Consider the following 11,439-nt stretch of genomic DNA (forward strand, 5'->3'; position numbering starts at 1 on the left):
ACCCGAACCCGACCCGAAAAAATTCGGTTTCGGGTCAACTCGAAACGGGTTGGGTTTGGGTTCAACAAATTAACTCGTTTTAAAAATCGGGTTGAGTTTGGGTTGACCCAGTAACCCGAAATTGACCCAAAAGTGACACGAAAACTCATATTTGACCCGAAAACCTGAGATCGACCCGAAAATTGAATATTGTCCCGAAAATTAACAATTTTAGGTCGGGTCATTCGTGTCGGGTCGGATTGATGGTTCGGGTTCAGAAACCTGACCCATTTTTAAAAAACGGGTCGGGTTCGGGTTGACCCGAACAGTGCCGGGTCAGTTTCGGGTTCGACCCGAACCCGACCCGAATTGACACCCCTAAGTTTTACATATGTGGTTGAATGAAAAGTTCAAATTACAACTAAAACCCAAGAAATTTTCATCAAGGATATTAAGGACAACCTAGCATGCTTACATGTAAAGCTCACACACTTCTAAAATAGAAGACTAGGAAAGGAAAAAGTGGTAAATTTTTTTGTGATATAAATAGTTTCGAAAGAATTTAATCATAAAATTTGTTAATAATATACAATTATGTAGGATTTATCTAAAATTTTAAAAAGCGAGAACCACCTAATCCCTTCTTGATTCGACCATTAAAAGGTAGATTAGGTGTGCATGTTATGAATAAGCAATACATACAAAAAAAAGGTTTATCAATCAATATAAGATATTCTCGTGTCCTAACATGCATGCCACAAAAAAAAAAAAAACTCGTTGGGGTCCTTATATCATCAAGTTAGGCTTTTAATAAATGTCATCTTTTGGGTCCACAACCCTTCTTGTGATTCGTGAAGGGCAATCTTTTAGGGGAAATTATTAGGTCCGGTCACCTGATACAGAGATACATCCGGATTTGTCTGTTTACAGTAAAAGCGCAGTCAAAGCGAAGCTGCTATAGTAACTGTGCTTGGACTGCGCTTTTACTATAGATAGAGAGAAATCCGGATGTATATCTCTGTTAGGTGACCGGACCTAATAATTTGCCATCTTTTAGGGTCCAAATCTATTAGGATTGCATATTGCTCATCTAGAATTTATAACCTCAATTGATTCCTCTCTCTTGATTTCAAACATTTTCTTTTTATATATGTATCCAACATTTTTTTTTTGTGATCATAAGAAACCCATTCATAAGAGGGAATTTTATGGGACTATGAATACTTTGATAACCAATTTGTTAGAAATTCTTTATTGTTCATTATAGTCTTTTATGACTTAATTTTAAAGAAAGTTGTAATCCAATATTATTAGAAAATATAAAATAGAATGCAAAGCTCATAATTTTTTAATTTAATAATTATAATACAATATAAATTTGCTTTGAATTTTTTCTTATATATATTTTTATTTTTTTTATAAGTTTGTCATTTCTAAAAATTAAGAATGGCTCCCTCCCGTGATTATAATCATACATCTTGAAAATATTAGATAAAATAAATCAGCTTGAACACACATAATGATAATAATAATAATGTATGTTGACTAGGTATGTAACTGAGCCAAGCTAGCTTTTGAGCTAGTTCTAGCTCAACTCATTAAAGAGCTCGTGAGTCGAGCTTATTGAGCCAGCTTTTGAGCTAGCTCGTGCTCGACTTGATTAAATTAAAATGTATTTGCTAAATAATTTAAATTAACATTACTAATATATTTTGATAATTTTAAATTAATTAGATATTAAAAAATAAATATTCTAAAAAAAAACTTAATTTTTTAATTAAAAAATAAGAAATTGAGCTCAACAATCAAGTCTGAGCTCGAGCTTTCTAAACATGCTCGAGCTAGCGAGTCAAGCTGAATCTTATATATATTTTTAACGAGTCAAGCTCGAGCTCAATAACAACTAAACAAGCTTAATTTGATTAGGAAGATACTCAACTCGATTCCACTTGTTTACACCCACTTTCCAACTATGACGAGAAATATATTGTGGCATCTCTACAGAACTCATGATAATATATTTTTCTTATACGATAGCTTTAAGATCAATGGTTGGACCAATTTATAATCAATGCATCAAAAAAAAAAAAAAAAAAAAAAAAAAAAAAAAAAAAAAAAAAAAAAAAAAAAAAACAACAATAGCAAAAAAATCAAACAACAAATTCATTAAGCTTTAAGTAGTCGAAGATGTAAGATGTATCTTTAATAATGACTCGTTGTTAGAATTTGAAGACAAAAAATAAAAAGTCAAATCTTGATTTTAGCAGAGGAGGAGAAGAAGAAGAAATTTCATCAATTAAAATTTTTGGGCATCCATGAACCCATCATCCACGAACCCCACTCTGGGCTCCTAACCCAGTAACCTCCTGGCCTTTGTGTAATCAACTTTCAGGCTATCAACCGTCGTTGGACGAAAATTACTCTTATCAATCATCACATGATTTCTCCAATCCATCTATCAATCCCATTTTATTTTTCGGCGTAATTCAGTTAATCAATTACAAACTACAACCAGTATCACACCTCTAACCTTTTATTTAAAGGAAAGTTTATTGGTCTACCCTCTTGCAGAAGGTATTATATTTTAAAATCAGCCCATATTAATTATAGTGGTAATAATTAGGCTTTCTTGCTTACATGAAAATATAATATTTTTATATAAAATGTAAGTCAATATCATGTATGAAATACAATAATTAATAAAATGCACTGAAATATACAAAATTTATTTTATTACCCTTTTAATTCAGAAAATTATAACTTTCAATTTACTTGATGAAAATTTAATATATGATAGTCAAAATAATCATATTAAAGGCATCTATCACATCTCAAAAGTTATGCTGTGGAAATTTACTAAAAATTAAGATATCATAACTTTTGTAAGTTTTGACAAACCAACTTAAAATTCATAAAATCATTAAAATCAAATTTAAGGTAATGGTAGAAAATACACATCATATATAGCACATTAAATGATGAGAATTGAAATAATCCAATTATATGAGAGTTATTCTCAAAAGAATGTTAGATTGTTCGTTTGGTCGGTAAGATCATAATCGACGGGTAACCATGGTTGGAGGACTGTAGTTAGGGGCAATGACGGTCGGAGGGGCCGTAGTTGACGGACGATGGTGGTTGGAGGGATTATAGTCAGTGGGAAACAGATGTCAGAGGGACTATAGTTTGCGGGCGACAGAGGTCAGAGGGATCGTAGTAAGCAAGCAACGATGGTTAGAGGGACTGTAGTGGGCTGATGAAGGCCTGACGAAGATTGCTAGAAGAAGATTTGAAGATGTTGGTTGGCAGAGGTACATAAGTGGCCCCCTGGTGGAAACGGTTCGCCGATGGTGGTGCCTAGGCGGAGCTCGGGGATGCTTCAAGCCTCAAAGCTCTCATGAGTCTCTAGCTCACGGTCTAAGCCTCCAAGAGTCCAAACCCCCTTCATGTGGGAAGAGGTGGTTTATTTAAAGATCTTGAGAGTGACAAACCCCTTAAATATGAAGAAGATTGAGGGTAGATTCAGAGTGCTTTATTGGACGGCTCATACTGATTCCCTAGAATATAGAGTGTTTAGCATTTAAGTATCTTAATGATGTTAGAATTAAGAGATCTTGAGCTCGTTGGATTATCCTCGTTGAGTAGTTTGATTTGACTATAAGCTTGCTATATTTGAATTTCATTTGATCATCCAATTAATGCACTAAAGCTTTCAAATATGCTTCAATTCTTTGATTTGGGCCCATTTGAACAGATTGTACCAATTTTGGTGTTATTGGGTTCGTCTCAACGAGACATCTAGTTTGAGTATAAATTTGTCGAAATCGAAGTTTGGATTGTCCCAATTTAATCTTGGAAGTTGCCAACTCATATATGCTTCAAGATTCATGCTTGATCAAAACGATTATTGATGACATATCAGTTATATTTAGCTTTAAGTCCATTCAATTAAAAATATATGTCACCTCTATGTTCAGTTTTAATTCAATTCAATATTTAATCTTTTAACCATCATATATATATATATATATATATATATATATTACTTTTTGAAATTTTGCAGTAGGTTTCTACATATAATCTCCTTTGATCTCCTTCATTCTTACAAATCCAAAGGTTGAAGACATTGCTCTCCTTGTTTTCTCAACGTTGAACAACTATACATCTAGTTAGTAATAATTTGGATTCTTTTTTCCATTTAATTTGAAAATTTTAACTGTGTTACATGGTTGACGAAGCAAGAAAATTGGAATGCTGATGAATGAACATCCAACCCCTTAATAGGTTGGTGCATAAAGAAAAGTACATGCTTAATATCAATTTTAGTGAGGAAAATACCTAACAAAACATGTATGTTGGACTAGTGTTAATGGAGAACACTACCCCCTCCCCCCCTCACCAAAAAATACCAATGACCTTGGAAGAGCAACACAAGTTTATATGATTAATTAGAGACAAGCAACAAAATGTAGTTGACATAGAGATTTTAGTGACATCTATGAATATTGAGAGGATGATCAAAATTAATAGGCATTAAAGAATGATACGTGGATAATTGACACAAATAAAATTGTTGTATGAAAACATGCTTAAGAATCCTAACTGTTTGTTAAATGACAAAGGTTGACCCGTCCCTTGACTTAGAGGCAGTAGAATGATAATAGTTTGGAAAGTTGGGTGAAGTTTCGGTGATGGTCGTGCGGATGTCCAATGACATCCAGGCTAAAGTTCGGTGGGCGGGCAGTGATCCGACGATGGTCAGGTGGGAGTTCGATGGCAATCGGTGGTCGGGCGGTTATTCGACGATGGTCGGGTGGAAGTCGGGCGACGGCGTTGGCCTGATGGTAGTCAAACAGCAGTTGGCGTCGGGGCGGTGGTCCGCCGATGGTCGGGTAGAAGTCTGGTAGCAGTCGGTGGCTGGGTAGTAGTCCGGTGGTGGTCGGCGGTTAGACGGTGTACAAAAATGGTCAGGCAAAATTCCAGCGGTGGTTGGTGGCTCAGTGGAAGTTTGGTGGAGATCGGCGGCCATTCGGTGGTTTAACGATGGTCAGGCAGAAGTCCAATGACGGTTGACTGCTGGGTGGAAGTCTGATTCTTCTTGGTGGCTGGTTGTGGTCTGATGATGGTCGGGGGGAAGTCCGACGTTGGTAAGCAGCAGGGTGGAAGTCTAGTGGTCATCGGGCAAGCGGTAGTGTGGTCCAGCGACGATTGACGGAGGTTCTCCGACGGTGGTGCTGGAGCTCTTAAAGCCTTAGAGCTCTCTCTAATCTCCAGCCAAAGGTCACCCTCATGTAGAGAGTGAGGGTATATTTATAGATTTTCATGAGTGACATACATTGTAATATATAAAGAATATTCAGAGCAGATTCAGAGTGCTCCATCGGATGACTCCTATTGATTCCCCTAATCATAGAACATTTTTTTTAAAGTGTTTAAGTGTCTTAACGATGTTAGAATTTAGAGATCTTGGGCTCGTTGGATTCGTCTCACTGAGCCACCACTCGATTCGATTATAAGCATGCCATATTTTGATATTATTTTGTCATCCAATTAATGCTTTGAACCTTCGGAATACACTTCAAACTCTTATTCGGACCCATTCGAGCTTGGATCAGGTCGATTTTGGTGTTGTTGGGTTTGTCTCTTTGAGATATTCATTTTGACTATAAGTTTGCTGAAATCAAAGTCATATGATCCCAAATTTAATTTTAAAAATTTTCAACTTGTATATGCCTAGAGATTCATGTGGGATCAAGTCAATTTTTGCTTACACATCAATCTTTAAACAATAACTCAAATTAGAGGTGACTGGAATGTGAGTGTGCTTCACATCCATAAGCCCAACAGGGTCAATTATTCTATCTTTTTCAAATTCACAGGTAAGGTAAGTATCCTATTTGATCGGTTGTCTTCAAATGTTTCGAGTAGTTTCATAATTCATTACGACCAACCCATTGAGCACAACCTATCTTCCCCTTCCCAACTTAACAGGTTGTCGTCCCCGAGCTCGAACTCCTTTGAGCTGTACAACAGCTAGGGTTTGTCTACGCCGTTTTGAGGAGGAAGACATAGCTCGATAATATGTTAAAGTTCTTATCCAAGGTCAAGATCGAATTCAATGCTCTCGACTCGCGAACGGCGGCTTGCATGGAGTTCATCGCCCAGTGCAATGCGGGGAAGGCCCGGGAGTCGAATCCGGCATGCCAGGTGCTTCTGAAGCGAAGAACAGACGACAACCCGCCACAGATCACGGTCACCTACGTGAACGGCGTCGAGGAGGTCATCGATGCAGCCTGCACTCCAGCTCAGGACATACGTGCACGAATCCTCGAACGGGGACGCTATCTCGAAACCGAGCAAATGTTCCGTGAGGCCGGAGAATCGTGGCCCGTAATGATACCTTCGGAGGAGCTACAACAGGAATTCGCTGGTACAAAGGTGTGTTTCTTTCTGTTGAGACATTTCGTCGAATACTTTGAGTTCACGGGAAAGGTTACTCTGTAGGAAAGTCAGAAGGGTTTTACCGTGTTTCGGAATAACGTTACGTGTAGAATAAACATGACAATGCTGTTTTCTCGGTAGTAATCTGTTCTAATCTGTCATATAGTGCTATTGCTATAGGCGTGCTTCTCATTCTAAGATGAGGATTGCTCCTCACACCCCTAAGATGGATACTATAGTACATTATTTAGATAGCATGTTATCTGTAAAAAAAACGCTATATATGACACAGGTAAGGACATCTCCAACCTAAAATCTCATTTTTCACTCCAAAATGCCATGATTCATCTCTAATAGAACTCTATTTTGCCCCCTTTTGCGAAAGTAACCGTCGTTCTCTTCTTTCGCGCGTTTCTTCGCCAAGTTCGGTAGAGACAGAAAAATAGCGGAGATGAACAGTGCAACACCAATATTGGCGTCCCATTATTCACCCGTAACCAAATAGCGGAAGTTTTACCGTTCGGCTGGAGCTCGCGAGCGACGTCATACAAGCGTTTGGAGTTCGGTTGGTGATGCCCTAAGAATTTATATTTTGGGGAATTTATCCGAGGTCCTTGTTTAGATCACCGTTTACTTTTTAGGCCTATCTTTGTTAAGTAATAGCTATTCGTGCTTTGGAAACAATATATTTATTCTTAGTTATTTTCTCTAGTTTTCCTCCAATTTGTTGTTTTTTGTTAGCATTAGATATCTGAAACACAAGATCTTATTTTTAATAGATATTTGTCGGAACAGTTGATCAGCTAATTTGCCATGCAAGTAGCTCATTTACAAAATAGTTGATATCCGCTGCATATGGTTTGTTCCCTTATAACACCAATTTTGCTGCAAATTAACATTCTCTATATTCAATTAGCATAATTCTTGTTCATATATATATGGCGAAGAAACAATTTAAAAGATAATCATTCAGGACTGAATGCTGCAAGCATTGGTGTTTTGATTGAAACTGGCTTTGTTCTTTTAATGCTTTGCATTAGTTTTCAAGTTCTGGCTGAGGGATGTAGGCAGTGATAATTCTGAAATAAATTGATGGGGATATCAGCAACGATTTCGACACATGAGATGCCGGAGATCGACGGCCACGATCTTGATCTGTATTTTCATCATTTTATGTAGTAGTTTATTTTTATTTTATGTTTTACCGCTTTTGCCCTCATGGGTATTTGGTAGCTATTGTAGCCCAAGGGGCATCTTAGTCTTTTGCTTCTTTGTCATTTTGAGGCCTATTTATAAGGTCCTTTTCTCATGTAATAGTGAGTTTTTATGAAATGAAAATTTGCCACTTATGTTCTCTTTGTGAGTTCACCCTCCTCGATCTCTTAGTGAGTTCGTAGGAGGAAACTAGATCTCTTTGTGAGTTCTAGGTGTTCTTGTTCTACTATTTTCTTTAGTTCTTTTGATCATTTCGTCGACGTGGAGATTTGGATCGGAGCATTTGTGGAGATTGGAATTCCCGTTTGAATCCCTCGTTTTTCCCCTACCATTTCTCCCTCCCCTTGCTCTGACGCCGCCTCTTCCAAGCAGCCCAAAGCCGCCGGCCTGAAATTCAGCCGCCACCGGCCAGCCTCCCGCCGGCCAGCCCAGCAGCCCCTTTCCGCCGTCCCTCCCTTCTACTCCCACAGCCGCCTCACTTCAGCCACCCGCCAACCTGTTTCAGAATTTGAAATCCAAGGCCTGCTGTTACGTCTTTTCATTTAATGGAAATTGCCAACAGCCTGCTGTTACGTCTTTCCATTTAATGGAAATTGCCAACAGCCTGCTGTTACTTCTTTTCATTTAATGGAAATTGCCAACAGCCTGCTGTTACTTCTTTTCATTTAATGAAAATTTCCAACGGTTAGAGGCCCAACCTAATCAGGAAGTTTTCCTGTAATTTAAACCTGAGAATTAAATCTCAGGTTTGAATATTCCGTGAGTTTCTCAAGAGGGGCCACGTCATCCATTTGATTGCTCTCACCCCTCCATGGGGCCGACCACCTCCTCCTCTTGTCTCTCTCCAATCCCCACTTAATTACTACTTAAATGCCTCTTTAATTCCCCTCCCTCTCTTTCTCTTATTTCAAATTTCAAATCTGAAATTGAAATTAAAGCTGCAGTTTTATTCGGAATCTGAAATAAACTTCAGATTTGGAAATTAAAGCCTGCTGTTCTGCACCATTGGAGACCTGGAATTGCTGTCCAAACACTTCCAGCACCCGATAACAGCTATCCAAGGTTTGTACAGGCATTATATGTTGCCGTCCAGACCCCCCCTTAAGGACCAAACTGCTGTCCAGGCTTTCATAGTGGCTGATCAGACAATCTTAGCTGCTGAACAGCGAGACCACAACATGAATATTGCTGTGATTGCTGTCCAACAGGCCTCCGACCACCATCCATAATGTTTCTATACTACATCGACCGTATCCAGTCTGCCTTAGTTGACGTGATCGACGAGCAAAGGTCAAAGGGACATCAGATCATCATTGGACTACAATCATCCTCCACCACTCTGGCCACCTATCCAAGAACGACGATCCTAGGTTCCTTCTTCCTCGGAGTGACCTCGAGTCTAATGCGGAGACTCTTCTTCTGCTAAAGCCTAGACTAGTTGAGCGTATGGACTCCAAAGGTGAAAATTCTCATTATTAAATTCTCATTATTAAATCGTGGACTCTTGTTTATCGTCGTAGTTTTACAATTATTCTTTGTGTTCTCTTGAAATGTTTGATTGATTGATTTCGCTCTTCTCTGCCTAAGCAAGTTAAAAACTAAGAATTCTAAGGATCAAACCATTGTTATAAGCAATAAATTTATCTTGGATTATTTTGTTAAAATTGCTCGCTTTAATTTCGTAAAGTAACTCCATCGCATGTACGTTTCACATCATAAATTGGTAGAAAAGTTCACCACAGAGGAACATTTCAGAGTGAATGCTTCTAGTGATTTAGCTGCTAAACTGAAATCATGCCTACATGATAGGATCATAGTGTTGTTTTATGTCTACAGTAGAGATGAAAAGAAGCCATAGTATAGTTTTCTGCTGACTTGTCAAATAATGAATGGATTAAAAGGCGAGGGAATCAATAGCTGTTGCTGAAATAGTTTTTTGCATTACGCAGCAAGCCTTTGTTTCATTTTATGCAAGAAATAAACATTGGCTATTTGGATTGATGAAGGTTGCCATCCGTGCACATGGGCTGAACATAATATTTTCTTTAAAAAAAATCCGAAATTGCAATTTCTTTATTGATACAAACCGATCAGTTGATTTGTTGGGTTTTATGTTCCATAGTTTTTTTATTGCCATTTGTATTGATTTATAGGCCCTTGTGTCCATTGTGTGATGTTATTTGTAATTGCTTAAACTTCTCATATTTGATATTTCTGAGATTATGTTTCATTTTCTTTTGACTACCATGCATTTGAAGTGGATTTGTTAAAAATTACAAAATTTGTAATTGCTAAGGAACTGTTTGAAGTTTGTATTTACTTGATATGGACTCAACTTGATTTCTGGTTCGAACATTCTTGAATATATATTTTTTTTAAATTAATCTTGAATATTGTTTGAGTCAACTTGAAATGTAACTTGGAATATTTATATAATTAATATATAGCATCAAATATATAATGAAATAGAAGTTGATCTTGGATTGAATCGAAATCACGTTCAGGCTGACTTGGAATGGAATGATTTCGAGTTGAATTTTTTCAACTTGAACCAATTTTAGTTTTGAGTCAAACATTAGTCTCTTGTAATCAATATTTTAAAAATTGGGTCAAGCATAACGTGCTCAAACTCAATTAATGTCGGCCCTAATTTAAATCCTTTAGAAGGTTCTACTTTTTTATATGTTATACTTTTAACTATTATTGTTTTTTGGTTGGGAGATTGATCAGGATCATGTCATTTCATGATTTTGGTTTTGTTTCATAGTTTCATTATTGTTTCCTGACTAGTATCAGCCCACTGGCATTCTTGTTGGAGGTTTACAACAAGAAGTTTTTTTGCATGCAGAGTGAGAAATTAAAACCCATTTTCTACAAAATTTTCATGAGTCCAAAAATATGCTAAGTAGAATGAACGAATCAATAGCTTTATAGATTGTTATTCTTACATTTAGAATCAAATCAAAATCATTCTAAGTCAATTTGAAATTAGAAATTACTGGGACAAATACAGTCATATGACTTATTGCGATTTAAGGTTGAATATATATTATGGATTAACAATATTTTTGCAAACAAATCATAGTAGTTTTGTGATGCGCCTTGGAAGTAAAAACAAGAAATAAAAGAGAAGAACAATATAGGAACACAAAGATGGGGTCTGGTTTTCTTATTTCTCTTCAACAAATAATGAAAGATAGAATTGATCTACTATTTTAGAGGTAGGTTAGCTCTCTCACAAACCCTAGATGCTGCTAGGAACTCACAACAAACACTATGAAAATAAACTCAATAATATCTTACTCTAAACCCTAGACAACTTCCCCTTAAATGGCCCTAGAACACAAAATCATAAATAGAACCTTCATGAATAATTAAACATAGTTTAAAAAACCTTCACAAACAATTAAATATAATTTAGGAAACCTTCATAAACAACTAAACATGATTTAAAAAACCTTCATAAACATAATTTAAGAAACATTCCTAAACAATTAAACATATTTTAGGAAATATTCCTAAACAATTAAACATATTTTAGGAAACATCCCTAAATAATATTCTCTCTCTTATTTAAATTCAAATTGAAAATCTTTCCGTAAATAATTTCCTCCTTATTTCTCCTCCTAATATAATGAATTACAGCTTTGTTGGGCCTCACAAGGGGGGCCGAATTTTCCTTGTTTTATGCTCTAGGTTCTTCCCATCCAGATGGCTGGTTCGGTCCATGCTGGACCGTAGGGGTGGAATCCCTTTGAGCATGCCCCCCCTCTCCCCCCCCAAAAAAAAAAAAAATTTTTTTTT

The 11,439-nt window shown here is 36.8% G+C and overlaps 1 protein-coding gene across 1 annotated transcript in view; it reads left to right on the forward strand.

Moving 5' to 3' along the window:
* Positions 1-5,899: 5,899 nt before the first annotated feature.
* LOC110112780 overlaps positions 5,900-11,439 on the forward strand; it is a 12,588-nt gene continuing 7,048 nt past the window's right edge. The window contains exon 1 of the mRNA XM_020845102.2: positions 5,900-6,417. Within this exon, the coding sequence (XP_020700761.1) occupies positions 6,061-6,417 (357 nt within the window). The 5' untranslated portion in view covers positions 5,900-6,060. The remainder of the gene's footprint in view (positions 6,418-11,439) is intronic.

Source organism: Dendrobium catenatum, unplaced genomic scaffold (genome assembly GCF_001605985.2).
Source record: "Dendrobium catenatum unplaced genomic scaffold, ASM160598v2 fragScaff_scaffold_880, whole genome shotgun sequence".
Classification (NCBI taxonomy): domain Eukaryota; kingdom Viridiplantae; phylum Streptophyta; class Magnoliopsida; order Asparagales; family Orchidaceae; genus Dendrobium; species Dendrobium catenatum.